The sequence below is a fragment of the Neovison vison genome, chromosome 1 (genome assembly GCF_020171115.1).
Source record: "Neovison vison isolate M4711 chromosome 1, ASM_NN_V1, whole genome shotgun sequence".
Classification (NCBI taxonomy): Eukaryota; Metazoa; Chordata; class Mammalia; order Carnivora; family Mustelidae; genus Neogale; species Neogale vison.
In genome coordinates, this window is record NC_058091.1 from 226,542,452 (window position 1) to 226,561,348 (window position 18,897).

The 18,897-nt window shown below is 35.2% G+C and overlaps 1 protein-coding gene across 3 annotated transcripts in view; it reads left to right on the forward strand.

The window, feature by feature from the left end:
- ERCC8 (ERCC excision repair 8, CSA ubiquitin ligase complex subunit) overlaps positions 1–18,897 on the forward strand; it is a 57,440-nt gene that overhangs the window by 9,002 nt on the left and 29,541 nt on the right. For 2 of the 3 annotated variants that reach the window (XM_044224151.1, XM_044224157.1), the window contains exons 2-4: positions 784–879; positions 6,304–6,405; positions 10,471–10,594. In XM_044224151.1, coding sequence (XP_044080086.1) covers positions 784–879; positions 6,304–6,405; positions 10,471–10,594 — 322 coding nt within the window. Of the gene's footprint in view, positions 1–783; positions 880–6,303; positions 6,406–10,470; positions 10,595–18,897 lie in introns of those variants that run through there. The other variant, XM_044224167.1, reaches the window with a different exon arrangement.

The following is an 18,897-nucleotide window of genomic DNA, read 5'->3' on the forward strand; positions in this document are numbered from 1 at the left end:
CTTTTGTCCACTAGGCGTCCTCAGTTAAGTTTAAGATAGCAGAATTTAACTTTTTGTGAAAGTTTATTTCCGTTTCTAAATACATTAATAAAAACGTAATGAAGTACCTGGAGAAATTCTTTACATGTAATTGTTCCTGTTGGTATTTTTTTAACTCATGTAAGGTCTTTAAAAAATCTATAAATACCTTTTTTTAAAATATTTTATTTATTTTATTATTATTTACTGGACACAGAGAGAGAGAGATCACAAGTGGGCAGAGCAGCAGGCAGAGAAAGAGAGGGGAAAGCAGGCTCCCCACTGAGCAGAAAGCCTGATGCGGGGCTCAATCCCAAGACCTTGAGATCATGACCTGAGCCAAAGGCAGAGGCTTAACCCACTGAGCCAACCAGGCGCCCCTCCTTTTTTTTTTTTTTTTTTTTTTTTTTTAAGATTACTTATTGATTTGTCGGAGAGAAGGAGAGTGTGAGCACAAGCAGGGGGAGCGACAGGCCAAGGGAGAAGCAGGCTCCCTGCTGAGCAAGGATCCCGATGTAGGACTTGATCCCTGGACCCAGGCATCATGATCTGAGCTGAAGGCAGCAGCTTAACCAACTGAGCCACCCAGGCATCCTGTAAATCTGTAAATACCTTTGAATGTGTGGTAGAAGATTTAAGCATTACTTGCAATTTTTGTACTACATGTAATTTTGGTGAAATAAGGATGTTTTATGATTAAATTACTTTATTATTGTTTAGTTTCATCTTTCTTTTCACCCTTTTCCATTTTTCTATTTTTTGAAGGGTTTTGGGACTGGAGTTAAACAAAGACAGAGATGTTGAAAGGATCCATGGCAGTGGAGTTAACACCCTTGACATTGAACCTGTTGAAGCAAGATAGTAAGTTTATAAATTTAACGGCCCTTTTTTTGTTGTTCAAAGTGAGATCTAGTAAAATCTTTCTTTCAAATTACTTTCGTAAAGGTTCACAAAAAGTAGTAAAATTTCTAAATTGTGGCATTATAAATCTGACATTACTAATTTAATAAATAAAATCACACCCTTAAAATGTTGCCAGGTAAACATTTCCAAACTACTTTTTAAAAAATATATTCATTGTAACTGACATGGAGCTTCCTTTGATACAGAGGGCTTTTAAGTGCTGGGGTATGTGCTTTAGGTACCAATTTAAAACAGAGTTGCTGTTCTGAAGGCGTTTAATGGGAAAAGAAATAGAATATAAAAAGTGAAACTATATGTTGGAGAATTAAGCTTGTAGAAATCCAGACCTTTATTTGAGCTCCTCCTGGGCTTTTCACTTAGCAGCTAAGTGACCTTCAGCAGTTGACCTAACCTTTTTAATCCTCAGTTGCCTTAGCTATACAGTGCTGACAATAATAGTTACCTAATACGTTTGTTGTAATTTAATTGAGATTTTATGTGTAACATGATTAGCATAGGACCTGGCATATCATAAATGGTTGCCTCTACTCCTGTTAATCAAAAGCATTATCACCTATACTTTTACTCCTTTGAGTCCATTGTCCATACAACAGCCAGAGTGCTTTGAAAAATGCAAATATGAACATGTCATACCCCCCCACTTAAAACATCTTGATCCCATATAACTCTTAAAAGAAATTTCTAAAAGCTTCATGTGGTCTGTAGTTAGAACAAGTATAACAGTAACTGAAGTTTGTTGTATCATGTTGTGTTTGGCGTTGCCCCAGAGTTTTTACATTATACTGAAGTGTTACTATTATTTACATTAAAATGAACCAGACAGGTGTGACAGAATTCTCTTTTTAATTTTCAGCCACTGTCATAGTCCCAGCTAGTAGTATATGGGAAACGTGAACAGTGAACACATTCTCACTTTAGCACATGGTTAAATCTAAGATGATCAGCAATAATTCTTTTCTTTGTTCTGAACTTTTCCAGATGCAACATAGCACCTCGCATTCAAGGTCAGCTATGGGCCATTTGCTTATAAAATAATGACACTAACAGAAAGGGATAGCTGATTTCTTTTGATCGTGGGTGCTGGTGGAAAAGGTGTTCAGTGGTGCTTTTCCAGCCATCCATTCGGAATAGAGATCATTTGTCTAACCTGTGAAGTACATGAAGCCAGTAGGCTACCAGTTGTCCAAGTCAATAAGAAATATGAGAAATTACAAATTATATGTGCATAAAATATGTGTGAGAAATACATGCTGAGGAGTCTTTTTGCGGAACATTGAGAAAAGTCAAGATCCTTACTACAGTGCTTTTCATCTTTGCGTGGTGAAATCTATAACTATTTCATTTGTTTGCCAAGACTTGTATTTTGCATTAAATCCTTTGGGCAGGGGCACCTGGGTGGCTCAGTGGGTTAAGCCTCTGCCTTCGGCTCAGGTCATGATCCCAGGGTCCTGGGATCAAGCCCTGCATTGGGCTCTCTGCTCAGCAGGGAGCCTGCCTCCCCCTCTCTATCTGCCTACCTCTGCCTACTTGTGATCTCTGTCTGTCAAATAAATAAATAAAGTCTTCTAAAAAAAATCCTTTTGGCAGCAAAGAGAACAATAAAAAGCAAAATACATGTTTAATGGAAAATTAAATATTGATATTTTTCTTAAGAAAGTCAGTGCACATATAATTTGCTCAAAATACTTTTTAATATTTACTGACCATCATGAGAGTTTCAGTGATATCACTGAAACCAGAACAGAAACCAGAATATGCACATCTGGTAAAGAGGCATTTATTTCCAAAGTTAGGAGTTATTTTAAGAAGTCTCCCTGAAAGTAACATTTTCACAACTGCAATTGCATTAAGTACATTTGCATATCATTCTGTGAAGCTTGAATTTTCTTTGATATCTTCTAAATTCTTCTAAGCTATTGTTGTTCATCTTTAATAACAGGTTTTCTTGTCCTTGTAAAAACATGAAATTATAACTCTTACTGTGATTGCTCTATAAGCAGAATAATAACCTCACAGTTAAATAATGTCATTGTTCACAGACCCTTCAAATTCAGAATCATTTAATTCCAATAGTGGTTCAGTTGTTCCAGCCAATTAATATAATCCAAGGAAAGCTTTTGGAAACCATTCTAGCAAAGATGAAACATCTGTCATTATTATAAATACAGTTAAAATGCCCACCTTTGAATATAATTTTTTGTTTTTGTGTTAAGAATACATACAATGCCATGGTAAAAAAAAAAAAAAGTATTTCATGAAATTCAAATAGGAAGCAGAAGTATTTTCAGAACTCGTTTTAATATACAGGTAACTCATAGTTGTGCCCAAACAAGCTGCAAGATTCTATCAATGAAAATAAAAATTGTAGTTGTTAAAATTTATAAATATTTTCCTATATAAATACGTAGTTAACTACAAAAGTTTAGTGGTGAACACTTTAGCATGGCATTACTTGCTGTCTTTTTTTACTACCCATCATCAATCAGATTTTTAGAACTGTTTCAGTAGAGAACTTTGAAGAATTACTTTTAAATAAACCTATTGCCCTACAAATTGGTATTGAATTTTTCTTAAAACAGGTCTATAAATCAGTGCTGCTTGGATATACTTTTGGTTCATGAACCCTTTGTAACTGGTTAACAACAAGATAAAGAGCTTGTACCAGAATGTAAGTTTAGTACATCGCTAAGCACACAATTTATTTTTAACAGCAAGTCTTTCTCAGTGAAGAATGAATTGTGTTCATTTGTGGCACAAACTCCTTATCTTGCACTTTTAGTAACAAAGAAACTAAAGAGGGCAATATAAAACAATTAATATATAACACTTAGAACAAGTATAAGTGATCAAATATCCCCACAAACCACAAAATATGGATGACTGGGAACAAATCGCTGAGAATTACAAGATCTGTGTGGTATCAGCGTCTGTATCAGAAGAGACAGTGAAAACTAGTGGAATATCTAGTAGACCTGATAACTCCAAAATAACCAACATTACTTGAAAGTTCAGCAAGCTGTTTTGACTACAGTGGACAACACTGGGAGAGGATGACATACTCCCAGTTATTAAGGGGTTCACAGTAAGACTGGAAGGGGTTGAAGTTTTCTGGGCCCTATGATCTCTCCAGCTAACCAACTTAAGATCTCCTAAAGGGCAAAACCCTATAGTGAGGAGAAACTGCTTGGAATAGAATCCAAATTGAGCGGTATAGGGACAGAGAAACAGAAAGAAAAGATAGCCCAGGAAAAAAATTGAGGAGGTAAACAGAACCAAGAAACCTGAAAGTGAGGTGCGATGTATTGAACATTTTATTAAAAAAAAGAAGAAGAAGATATTCTAGAGATACAAAATTTAAATATTCTAAACCAAGACTCATTTCTATAAAAGTTTTTAAAAATGAATTTCATGTAAATATGAGCAAAATAATAGGATTTAAATCAAAGTCCATTCAAAATTATTATAAGAACAAAGAGACAAAGTAATACCAAGTAATACCCCTTTAGACAGTGTAGCTGTGCCAGAAAGATATACCTATGAAATAGTTGAGAACTCTAACCTAGTATTTTAAAACTAGCTAAGTGTCATTTTAAAAAGATACAAGATCTGAAAGAAAAAAGTTGAAATTAAGAAAACTCAGAAATGAGGGGCACCTGGGTGGCTCAGTGGGTTAAGCCTCTGCCTTCGGCTCAGGTCATGATCTCAGGGTCCTGGGATCAAGCCCCGCATTGGGCTCTCTGCTCGGCAGGGAGCCTGCTTTCCCTCTGTCTCTGTCTGCCTCTCTGCCTTCTTGTGATCTCTGTCTGTCAAATAAATAAATAAAGTCTTCAAAAAAAGAAAACTCAGAAATGAGATGAACAAACTCAAGAAAAAGTAATAAATGGCAAATGTTTCAGAAATGAAGACTAAAGCATAAAGAACTCAAGCAAATGAATACAAGAGGTAATAGCTTAGAAACAGATGGTAGAAAGGTGGATATTTTTTTAAAATCAAGGAGAAATGGAGAAAGATAAAGAATTCAAGAAATGGGGACACATGAGGGAGATAAAGAAGACCCAGCATACATTTAATTGGAATTCCCAGAGAAGAAACCCGAAAGAAGAGAACAGAGTCGATATTAAAGGTATACTCCAAGAAAAGTTTCCTAAAATAAATAAGATCTAAAACTACATATAAGGGAAAGAAAATCCTATTTTAACTAAACTAATTTGGGGCTTTATTCCCAAAGAAATGAAGCTTATTATCTCATATGTTCAGGGAAATAAAACGTGAGTGCAAGGGTTGTATATCCAGCCAGATTGATTTTCAAGTACAAAAGAACAGACAAATTGTCAATAACATATAAGAATTCAGGGACTGTTGATCTCATTAGCCCTTTCTTAGCAATTTACCAAAGAGTAAAATCAGAGAACCAGATGAGACAGAAACATGAGCTTTGGTTATGAGCAAAATAGCAATTCTTCATTTAGATATATAAACCCATAGACCTGTCTTTTCTGCTAGATTGAAAGACATAAACAATGCCTGTCTTAAAATTATATTAGCAGAGTGCCTAACATTTCAGGTGGTCAAAGTTGAATAAAGTGAGTAAATGTGTTTTTAATATTAAATATAACATTTATTAATCCTTTATTTTTTGTGAGGCAGTATAAAACTCAGATAAAACTTCTATCTTTACATCATCTTGATGACTTAGATGAAAATGCACCCCTTTTCACAAATGTTTGAAGACTTAGGCAGGTGAAGTAACTTGCCCAGAGTCAGATAACTAGTATCAGTAATAGCTGGTCTGATACCATTTTCATTTATCACAATTTTTTTAAGGATTTAAAAAATTTATTTGACAGATCATAAGTAGGCAGAGAGGCAGGCAGAGAGAGAGCAAGGGAAGCAGGCTCCCTGCTGAGCAGAGAGCCCAATGCGGGGCTCGATCCCAGGACCCCAGGTCCATGACCCAAGCAGAAGGCAGAGGCTTCAACCCACTGAGCCACCCAGGCGCCCCATCACAATTTTAATTAAGATATTAAGAATCAGAGGGGAAAAAAAAGATATTAAGAATGACTTCATAATATTTTACTTTCCTAATTAAGATAGATCTTTTGCCATCTTGTTTTTACTGTCCTTTTTGGAATTATAAAGGTGAACTTTAAATGGTCACAGATTGAATCTTTCTATATTAATTCCACAAATACTAGATTGAGGAATTTTACTTTATTAAAAATTCTGTATTAATGAAGATTTACTCTGTATTGTATTTGTGGAAATAATACATTTGGGTGTTTATGGATCAGTAATTTTCAGAAATATATAATAAATGAAGTACATAAAATGATAAATTAATGTGAACTTTTTTATTATTAGCATGTTATCAGGTGGTTCAGATGGTGTGATTGTACTTTATGATCTTGAGAACTCCAGCAGACAACCTTATTACACATGTAAAGCAGTGTGTTCCGTTGGCAGGTGTGTATTAAAAATGTAATTCATGAACTTCTTGCTTTAAATGCAAAACATGAAAATAGCAGTCATATGATTGTTTTTTTTTTCCAATTTATTTATTTTCAGAAAAACAGTATTCATTATTTTTTCACCACACCCAGTGCTCCATGCAAGCTGTGCCCTCTATAATACCCACCACCTGGTACCCCAACCTCCCACCCCTCCCCCGCCACTTCAAACCCCTCAGATTGTTTTTCAGAGTCCGTAGTCTCTCCCCTTCCAATTTACCCAAAAGCACATACCCTCCCCAATGTCCATAACCCTACACCCCTTCTCCCAACCCCCCTCCCCCCAGCAACCCCCAGTTTGTTTCGTGAGATTAAGAGTCACTTATGGTTTGTCTCCCTCCCTATCCCATCTTGTTTCATGGATTCTTCTCCTACCCACTTAAGCCCCCATGTTGCATCACCACTTCCTCTTATCAGGGAGATCATATGATATTTGTCTTTCTCCGCTTGACTTATTTTCTAAGCATGATACACTCTAGTTCCATCCATGTTGTCAGTCATATGATTGTTTTGGGCAGATTATTCAAATGTCACATTTCACATGGATATCCCCTGATGTTTTCTTGAGACTAAAAACCTTTGATCCTGTCCTTTTTTGGTACACTTAGTTAGCATGCCGCAGTAACTAATCATAGTTTTTAGTACCACTTAGCTTAAGATTTATTTCTAAGTCTTCCAGCTAATTATAAACAAAAAATTTATTTTTCAACTGATATTTAATAGAACAAAAAGATTAATGACTAGAAGCAGTAAATATACTGGCAGTCCTTCACCAAACACATACATATACACACCTACGCACAACCATCTTATCTCTTTACCTACTCAAAGCTGCCTAACTTAACACCTCTCTTTGTCCTAAGTCTCTGGAACTATTCTTTACTGGCTTTCCAGTCTTGTGAGAATTATTTTTCAGCATCTAGAAAGATGTTTTGTGACTGTTATAATTTGTTCATAATGGTTACTTAATTCTTCCTTGTCACCTGTATCCAATCCAATATTTAGCACAGCTTTGAGGTAATGGGGAGAAAGGGTGTTGAGAAGATGCTTTCAAAAGGAAAAACTTCATGAACATTAATATCAACAATCACCCTGTATTAAAAATGTTCCCACAGCACTAGAATAGGTACATAAATCCATGGAATATTTGGGAGGAGATTTGCAATTGTTTCTTAGCTCTGATGCTTCACTTTGGAAATAAAGATTTGGGACACTATTTCTCTGAACCTCAGCTTATTTTGTTTTAGAGATAAATTATACCTGTCCTGTCATTCTTGTAAGGTTTTTTTGTGAGTCTTAAATGAAATACTGTCTTTCAAAAAGCATGCTAAAAATTGTAACCACATCGTGAAACAATATAATTATAGAGACACTTGGTAGACAACAAGAGAGCGCCTTAAGTAGTCTGAAATTTGGTTTCTCAGAGGCTTATACCATTTTATACTCTCACGGCACTCGTCCCAAAAAAAACCCCTGAATTTAAAGTGTAAGATAGTCATATTAATTCACTTAATTCATTATTTTCTTTTATCTTAAATAACATTTTAACATTGTTTAATTTGTTATATATCAAAGTAGTATTTTCATATATACCACATGCTATCTAATGTTACTCTTGACGAACTGTGATCTACTTTTCTGGTAGTTAAAGTCAAGTAAAGTGTGTCAATCTTTTGTTTTACCATGACATTCTTCTTGGATTCACTTTCTGTCTGTAAAAGCATAACTTTAAATGTAAATGGGCATACAGTGAACATGTTTGCAAAATGAGTTAAAGTAGCATTTTTATATCTGAAGATTTGATAATCTAACTTTACAAAATAATTTCACTTAAAGCTTTTATTAAGTTAATATGGCTTAGAATGTTTGCTGATACTTATTTTTGCTTTACTTAATGTGTATGTTCTAGGCACCAAAAAGATTCTCTTTCTGTACCAAAATTCTCATTAAATATAAATGAGAACAACAGGTCATATCTGATAAGATAATAATATAATATTTTGTTCTATTCTTGAATTTAAATTTAAAATATAAATGAGCTTTTATTTTTAATGAGTACATTAAAGATTTGTTTTACTATAACTGGAAAATTTTGGTATACATGAAGATTTTTAGGAGCAAATAGAAATCAGTTCTCCTTGTTTTAAGCAGAAATTTATTGGAAAGAAATTTTGTATCTCATATAACTGGTGGGAGGGTAAGAGAATCAAATGTGGAAAAGGAGTGGAAGGTAAAAAAAACTAAGGCAGAGAAAACAGTTGGGGTCACACCACAGGAACAATTTAGTTTGGGTTCTGCTACATGTCACCAACAGACTCTCAACTCCAAGACTATGAATAATTGTTAAATATCCCTGAGTTTTGCATTCCTACTTAGAGGTTTAGAGTCCCAGGCAGGTTTGGGGAAGCTTATCCATATATCCATGCCCTTACTGCCAAGGGAAAGGGAAAGAAAATATCTGGAGTCCCTAGCTTTCTGTAACAAGAAGCAGTAAAATAAGGGAGATGTCCCTCAAATAGGAGGAGCTTGGATCCAACTTTAAAAAAAGTTCCAGGTATCTACTCCACAACCAAAAAGGCAAGTATCCACCCTACAACCAAAATGTAATCATCCCTTTCCCAAAAGATGATAGATCCTTAGTCTGCTTAATTACTACATCCAGCTCCGGTTCAAGATAAAGTCCATTCTTCCACTAGTTTTACATGATCTTTTATCGAATTATGCAACCTATGGACTCAGTTTGTTTTTAACCTGTATAAAATAATGAAGGCAAGAGAGAGGAAAGAAAATGGAAATCAGTTAAAATATATAAATTATACATGACATAGAAAGGAATCATGGGTAAACCCCATAGTCCTTTTTTGCAGCTCTCTCAATGCCAGAACTAAAGCATAGAACTTTAAGGCTTTACTTCATGTTCTCATTCATTCAAGTGCTTAATGTCCTTCATCCTGTATTGATCCAAAGCGTCACCTTTAGGAATCAGAAACCATGATGTTCCTATCTGTGTAGGATTTCAATAGTCTTCTGTTAACTTTTGTTTATTTATTTTGTTATGGAAAATTTCCAGCATATATGAAAGGAGAGAGTGGTATAGTGAACTATGTACCCATCACACAGCTTCAGCAACTATCAGTCATAACCAATCTTGTTACATCTCTAACTCCACCCACCCACTGAGGATGATTTTGAAGCAAATCCCGGAAGTGTATTATTTCATTCATTATTGTTTATATCTCTAAAAATGGAGACTTTATTATCTCACGCACTAATTCTTGATATTAAATACCACTTTGTGTTCAAATTTCCATCTTCGTCTCATAAGGGTTATTTAATGTGAATTAAAATTTAGTGAATTAAAATTTAGTAAAGTGATACATATACTGTATTTATCATCAGCTCAGAACTTATCCTGCTTCCTTTAGGACAGCATGTTTCCCTCATGAGGTAGTGTATTATAGCTACTATCATAACTGAGTCTTCAACAGATCATGCTTCTATAGGTGAAGGGATACATAAGAGTGGTGCCTTGGACATCTACAAATTAATTGCATTCTTTTGACATTGAGTAAATTCCTTGATCAGAAGCAATATTGCATGGGATACCATGGAACTATCTATGTGAGGCATTCAACAATTCTAAGAATGATAATACTGATAAAATGGTTATTTGGGAAAAGCATATCCAAAATCAAAAAGGGTGTCTCTTCCAGTATGGAAAAATCAGGGCCCCTTCCATGAAGAGGTTCAGTGTAGCTGCCTTATTCCTCCAGGCCCAGCTACAGAAATAGGAAGGCTCCCATTTAATGACCCTTCGTAGGAAGCTGCCTTCCACATTACACTACAAAAGCCTGAAACTAGAGGTGCCTGGACATTCTCCTCAGGAGAGCTGAGATGCAGGCCTGTGATCTAGGTTTGGCCATTCATATTGTCCTACTTGAGGCTGCTACTTGTTAGTATAGTATAAATTTTGAAACACGTGTAAATCAAGTATTTCTAAATTTTGATTACTGTTTTGTAGAAGCCATCCTGATGTTCACAAATACAGTGTGGAGACTGTACAGTGGTATCCTCATGACACCGGCATGTTTACATCAAGCTCCTTTGATAAAACTCTGAAAGTGTGGGATACAAATACATTACAAGTAAGTATATATTATATTAAAACCTTTCCAAAAGGGAATTGAACCCTAAACCATTTTAGTGTGATTATTTGCCAAGATGTTATATATGTGGTAGTTGAGGAGAGCTAGACTGCTTGAGTCCATGTCTTGGCTCTGCAGCTAACTAGCTCTGTGACATAGGCAAGTGTCTGCACGTCTGTTTCAGTTTCCTCACTTGTGAATGGGGCTAGTGATTATATCTTAATAGAATGGTTGTAAATATGTTGACATATGTAAAGCACCTGGAACAATGGTTAGCATATCGTAAGTGCTCAAAAAAATTTGTTATTATTATTTGAAAATTATTGTCTAGTGATCTAAGGAAGAAAATTGGATTTATCATCTATTGACCTAAAACCTTAAAGAAAAAGAAATTACTAATACTATTGCTTAGTAAAGGTAGACACTAAATAATAAAGGTAGATAATAAAAGGGCACCTAGGTGGCTCAGTTGGTTAAGTGTCTGCTTTTGGCTCACGTCATGATCCCAAGGTCCTGGGATGGAGCCCTACATCCAGCTCCCTGCTCAGTGGGGAGCCTGCTTCTCCTCCTTCTGTCTCCTGCTCCACCTGCTTGTACTGTCTCTCTCTTCCTCTCTCTCTGTCAAAAAATAAATAAAATCTTTAGAAGAAAGATAGATAATAAAAAATAGTTTTTATGATATTTGGTTAAATTTATATATCTAATGCTAATCCTTTCTCTGAATTCTAGTCCCATGTGTCTCTACCTGTCTACTAAACAAACCTCTCTTACTTGAATACAGGTTAATCTCCTCAAGTGTAACAGGTTCAAATTGAACATGATCACTCCTCACATCCATTTCGTTCTCAAATCTTAGCAGTTCTTTCTTTAAACTCTCCCATGTTTTCTTCTCTTTCTCTCACCAACACTGTACATCTAGACTACTCCTAAAAACTCGTAAGTGGTATTCCTGCATTACTTCGCTTACCATATTTTCCATGGTAAGTTCTACCCCAGAGCTAACCTTAACTTATAAAGTGGTTTCATTGTGCCTCTACCCAAAACCTCTAAGGACTTCCATTGTCTTAATTCATCCTGATGTTCTAAGTTATCCCACCCTCGACCTCTACTCCCTCAATCTTAGCTTCTGCCTCTTTTCCACCTAAATTATTTGCTGTCTCTAAATGATCTTTTGTCTTCTGATCACATCTTGATTGTATGATAGTCCCTTTCTCAAGTCCCTTTCCCTTTGCAACTATTTTGTCTCTTAATTGTCCAAATTTTGTATCCTTTAACCAACATCTCCACATTTTGTGTTTCCCCCCTCCCCTACCAATCCCTCATAACCACCACGTTATTCTGTTTCTGTGAGTTTGACAATATTTTATTGTGTATTACTTACATGTGAAATCTACATAATATATAATAGTTAATTATATATAACTACATAATATAATAGTTATCATTTAGCATAATGCCCTTAAGGTCTATCTTTGTTGTCATAAATGGCAAGATATCCTCCTTTCTTGTGACTGAATAATATTCCATTGTACAATATACCATATCTTCTATGTCTCTTCATACACTCATGGATACTTAGGTTGTTTTGATGACTTGGCTGTAATAAATAATGATGCAATGAACATGGGGGAAAAGATATCTCTTCAGGATAGTGCCTTTGTTTCCCTTGGATATATAGCTAAAGGTGGAGTTGCTGGATCATAAAGTAGTTCTGTTTTTAATTTTTTGAGAAACCTCCCTTCTGGTTTCCATGGGCTGTACAAATACACATTCCCACCTACAGTGCACAAGGGTTCTCTTTTCTCCACACCCTCACCAACACTTGTTACCTTTTGTCTTTTTGATATTAGCCATTCTAACAAGTGTGAGGTGGTAGCTCACTGTGGTTTTGATTTGCATTTCCCTGATGATTAGTGATGTTAAGTACTTTTTCATGTACCTAGTGGCCACTTGTATGTCTTCTTTAGAAAAATGCCTATTCACTTCCTCTGCCCATTCTTTAAATTGGATTGTTCATGGTTTTTGGCTATTGAGTTGTATGAGTTCTTTATATATTTTGGATGTTAACCCTGTATCAGAATACATGATTTGCAAATTTTTTCTCCCATTCAGCAGGTTGTCTTTTTATCTTGTTGGTGGTTCCCTTGCTGCGCAGAAGCTTTTTAGTTTGATGTATAGTTCCACTTATGTATTTTCCCTTTGCTGCCTTTGTTTTTGGTGTCAAATCCAAAAAATCATCACCCAGAGACTGGTAACAGGGAGGTTACTGCTTTTGTTTTCTTTTGGAGTTTTATGGTTTCAGGTCTTAGATTCAAGTCTTTAATCTAGTTTTTTAAAGACTTATTTGGAGCCCAGCTCATGACCCTGAGATCAAGAGTTGGACACTTAACGAACTTAGCCACCCAGGCACTCCTCAAGTCTTTAACCTATTTTGTAATTTATTTTTGTATGTGGTATAGAAAAGTGGTCCAGTTTCACTCTTTTGCCTGTTGCTGTCTGATTTTCCTAATGCTGTTTCATGAAGGACTCTCTTTTCCCCATTTTACATTCTTGGCTCCTCTCTCATAAATTTATTGACTATATATGCATGGGTTTATTTCTGGGCTCTCTATTCTGTTCTGTTGATCATTGTGTTTGTTTTTATGCCAATACATATTGTTTAGATTACTGTAATTTTGTAAAATAGTTTGAAATCAAGAAGTATGATACCTATAGCTTTTTTCTTCTTTCTCAAGATTGCTTTAGCTATTCGGGATTTGGTGGTTCCATACAAATTTTAAGATTTATTTTTCTGTTTCTATAAAAATGCCATTGGAATTTTGATAGCACTTGCACTGAATCTGCAGATTGCTTTCGTTAGTATGGACATTATACATGTTAATACTTGTAATCTATGAGCATGGAATACCCTTTCATTTATTTGTGTCTTCAGTTTCTTTCATCAATATCTGATAATTTACAGTGAATATATCTTTTACCTACTTGGTTTAATTTATTTCTAGGTATTCCATTCTTTTTGATGCAGCTATAAGTGGGATTATTTTCTTAATCCCTCTTTCTGATAGTTCATTATTGGTGTATAGAAACACAACAGATTTTTATATATTGATTTTTATATCCTTCAGCTTTCTTGAATTTGTTTATTAGTTCAAAGAGGTTTTTGGTGGACTATTTGGGGTTTTCTATACATATTATCAGATCATCTGTAAATAGAGTTCAAATTCTCCTTTAGTTTTGTGCTTTTTTTCCTTGTTTCATTACCCAGCCCAGGATTTCTTCCTTTTCTTTTCTTTTTTCTTTCTTTCTTTCTTTCTTTTTTTTTTTTTTTAGTGTTATTTATTTTAGAGACAGACAGAGAGAGAGGGAGAGAGAGAAAGAGAGCAGGAGCAGGAGGGGCAGAGGGAGAGGAGGGGAGAGAGAGAATTCTCCAGGAGATTCCATGCTGAGCATGGACCCGGACATGGAGCTCAATCTCGTGCCCCTGAGATCATGATCTGAGCCAAAACCTAGAGTTGAAAGCTTAACCTACTGTGCCACCCAGGCATCCCCTGGCTAGGGCTTCCAATGCCAAGTTGAAAAAAAGTGGTAAGGTATCGGCAACCTTGTCTTGTTCCTGATCTTAGAAGGAAAACAATCTTCGAGGAGAAACTATCAGCTTCTCCTTGTTGAAGAAGAGGTGAGATTAGCTTGTGGGCTCATGAGATAAGCTTATAGGCTTATCAGCTATCTATCTGTGTGTGTTTGTGTGTGTGTGTGTCTGTGTCTGTGTCTGTGTGTATTCTTTATTACGTTGAGATCTTTTGCCTCTGTATTTGTTGTTTTTTTTTTTTTTTTTCAAGAAAAAAATGCATCATACTTTATAATAAAAGTCACTCTTCATTCCTGATTCTTTAAATATTCTTAACATTCTAGGAAGATAAGGGAAATTCCTTAATTTGGTAAGGGGTATCTTTTTTTTTTTTTTTAAAGGATTTTATTTATTTGTTTGACAGACAGAGATCACAAGTAGGCATAGAGGCAGGCAGAGAGAGGGGGAAGCAGGCTCCCTGCTGAGCAAAGAGCCCGATGCAGGGCTCGATCCCAGGATCCTGGGATCATGACCTGAGCTGAAGGTAGAGGCTTAACCTACTGAGACACCCAGGCACTCCAGGAGTATCTATTTTTTTTAAAACACACCTAAAGCAAACATTTTGTTTGTTGGTAAATTATTGAGAGCTTTCCCTTTTGAGTTATCTCTATTATCCCCTCCCTTTAACATTATATGGGAAGTCCTAGGCAGTAAAATAAAGCAAAAAAAAAAAAAAAGAGAGAGAAAAATGAAAGGAATTTAAACTGTCGTTCACAGATGACATGATTGTGAGCATAGAAAATCCGAAGGAATCTCTAACCAATTATTAAAATTAATATGAGTAAACTTAGCAAAATTGCTGGATATAAGGTCAGTTGCATTTCTGAATTTGAGACACAAAGAATTTTGAATTTGGGAGTGTTATCATTAACAATTGCATCAGAAATCATCATATTCCTAGTAAGAAATTGAAAAGTGTACAAGACCACTCAACACCACACAGATAACTATAGAATAATTATGGTACAAATTAAGATTTAAATAAATGGTGGGATATGCCATATTCAAGAATTAGAAAGGTCAGTATTGTAAAGGTACCAGTTTTACCCCGAGTGATCTATAGAATCAGTGCATTTCTGATCAAAATATTCACAGGACTCTTTTTTATGAAAGTGGGCTAAGACCATAAATTTAATTACACTAATTAAGGTGGTGTGGTATCCATAGAAGTAAAAAAAAACAAAAACAGTGTAACAGGATAATCAAGAAACACACCTATACATATACCATCATTTGATTTATGACACAAATAACACTGCATTACGTTGGGGAAGTAATGGCTTTTTCCACAGACTACGCTGGATCAACTAGGTATCTGTAAAAAATCAAACAAACAAACAAAAAAACCCGCAAAACTAATCTTTACCCTTACCCCACAACAGACAGAAAAGAAATCTACCAATTTCAGGTAGATTACTAGATATAAAAACATAAAATAAAACAATAAAACTTAAAGAAAAAAAAAACAGGAAAATATCTTCATGGTTCAAGATAGGTAAAAACACAAAAGGGTTTAAACCAAAAAGAGAAAGATTGATAAATCGAACTACATTAAGATTAGGAAGCTCTGTTCATCAAAAAACATTGAGAGTAAAAAGTAGGCCATGAATTCAGTGGGAGGTGATATATGTGACAGATGCATACATCTGAAAAAAGACATATACAAATTATATAAAAAATAGAAAAATTAAAAGACTGGAAACCCATAGAGAACTAGGCAGCAGAATATTTTTTTTAAGATTTTTATTTATTTATTTATTTATTTGAGAGAGAGAGAGAAAAACATGGGGCTCCATCTCAGGACCCTGAGATCAGGATCAGAAATCAAGAGTCAGGGGCACCTGGGTGGCTCTCAGTGGGTTAAAGCCTCTGCCTTCCGTTCAGGTCCTCCCAGGGTCCTGGGATCAAGCCCCACACTGGGCTTTCTGCTCAGCAGGGAGCCTGCTTCCCACCACCCCCCTGCCCCCTGCCTGCTGTTCTGCCTACTTATGATCTCTGTCAAATAAATAAATACAAGCTTTAAAAAAAAAAAAGAAAGAAAGAAAGAAATCAAGAGTCAGGCGCTCAACCGGCTGAGTTACTCAGGTACCCCCAGGCAAAACATTTGCTTAGACACTTCATAAAAGAGGATATCTAAATAGCTAATAAATAAATACACTCAACTTATTAATTGAGCATGTAGATACTTTAAATCCACAATGAGGTACCTTTCTCCATCCTCCAGAATAGCTAAAATTAAAGGGTCTGATAAAAAATAACAAGTGTATCTGTTGCTGTTGAGATTACAGTTGGTAAACAGATTTGGTATCAACTGAGGGTTTCTTGTTTCCTAGAAGATACACTTTTGAGTATATAAATGCATACATATGTGTACCAAGGGACGTTTATAAGAATGTTCATAGCAGCACTATTCATGATAACCAAAAACTGGAAAAAATTCAAATGTCCATTACCAGTCAAATGAAATCTGGCACATTTTACATTGAAATACTATCTAGCAATGATAAGGGAACACTCATTTCTATATCAATAAAATGTATAAATTTTATATAATATAGAACAAAATAATCAGACACAAAAGAGTACTTAATATATAATTCCTATTCAAAAATTGGCAAAACTAAAGTGATAGGAGTCAGTATGGTGGTTATCTTTCTTGGTGAGGGTTGAAAGAGGGTGTAGGGAGCTTTTGGGGGGTGTTGTAATACAATGTTTGTAATGTTCCGTGTTATAATGCAGGTGGTGGTTACTTTGTAAAAGTTCACTTCTTGAAAATTCATTGAGCTGTACCCTTATGATCCGTATACTTTTCTGTATGTTACTTATACTTCAGTTAAAAATGTGGTTTAAAGATTAATAACCCATACATTTGCATTTTCTTTCATTAACATTGACTTCTTTTTAAAAATCTAAGAAAAAATATTTTGATTTCAAATTTTCTTTAGAACATAAATGTTTTTGCCAACCAAAAATAGTGTTTCGTGGGGGTGTCTGGCTGGCTCAGTTAGTAGAGCATGTAACTTTCAATCTTGGAGTTGTGAGTTTGAGCCCCATGTTGGGTGGAGTGATTACTTAAAAAATAATATTTCATGAATTCATAGTTCTATCTGATAGGCAAAGCATTTTATTGATAAGAACTTTGAAAACATTCGATAAGAAATAATTTCTTGTGCATGTGCTAGGTACAAAGAAAAATTAAGAGGGCATGATATTGTCCTTTTCCACATCCTCTATCCCTGTCACTAATTTTTCCTATTAATGCACATTTTATATATCTATCATACTTTTACTTCATCTGAGCTTTCCATAAATGTGTTTTTATGTGTTTTATAGACTTCTCTGTTACACATTAGGGTAAAAAACAACTTTTTCTCATTCCGAGTTTTCTTAAAATATAAATCAGAATATAAATCAGAAAATACAGGTGTCAGTATCCAGGTCATGTTCTCTAGAAATGAGTAAGATTCGTGGATATATTCAACAGTATGTATTCAATTTCTGTTACATGTTAAAGCTGGGGATTCATTGCCAAGGAGCTTCAGTTTAGCAAAGAAAACAAATGATTTAACAAGAAATAACAGTGAAGGCCAGAAGGGACTATCATGATGAAAGTGTACAGTGTTTTAGCAGGATCACCTAACCTATGGAGAATCAGGGAAGGCTTTGTAGAGCAAGTGGTGCTCTGGCTTTTGGCTGAAATGAAGGATGATGAGTCCATAGAAGGAGGATAAGAGTTCCAGTCCTTGGAACAACATGAGAAAACTCTTTGGGGTAACAGTGAATGTGACATTTTAAAAACAGAAAGGTACTCACAATGGCCAGAGTGCCAAAGGAGAGTAGCCAGAGATAAAGCCAAATAGGTAAGCAGTGTCTGTATCATGAGGGGCCTTGTTATTTTTATTTTTATTAAGTAGGTTGAATAGTTTCCTAGGAGAAGAAGCTAGCTTTTTAATAGTCTAAGCGGTGGCCAAAAATGAAAACAAAAAATTGCCGTTTTAGGTGAAACAGTCTGGATATGTTGCCAATTGGCTGGAAGGTAGCAAGAGGAGAGTCAAAGAGACCAGGGAGGAGGTTGCAGTAATCCAGGCAGGAGTGAGTAGATACTTGCTTAACTGGAGTAATGGCAATGGGATAAATAGATATGAGAGGATTACAGACATTTGACAGGAGTTGCAAGTTGATAAGCTATCAAAAGTAGTGGAAAAAAAAAAGTAGTGAAAAATCAAGAATTTCAGGGAAATACAAATCAAACCCACAGTGAGATGACCGTTTCATACCTTTGCTGTAATCAAAAAGACAGTAACAAATGTTGAGTAGGATATGGATGAACTGGAACAATCATAAATTACTGGTGGGAATGTAAAATGGTACAGCTGTTTTGGAAAACAATTTCTGAAAAGGTAAAACATATTTAGCATATGACCCAGGAATTCCACTCCTGTGTATATACCCAAAGCAAAATGAAAACTTAACTTCACACAAAACTTTTAGACATGTGTTCATAGTGGCATTATTCAGAATGACCAAAGAGTCAAAACAAATAAAATATTCATCAACTGACGAATGGGTAGCCATCAAATGTAATATTATATAGCAATAGAAAGAAGTGAAGTACTGGTACATGCTAGTGTGGATGAACCTTAAAAACATCATGCTGAATGAAATGAAAAAACAT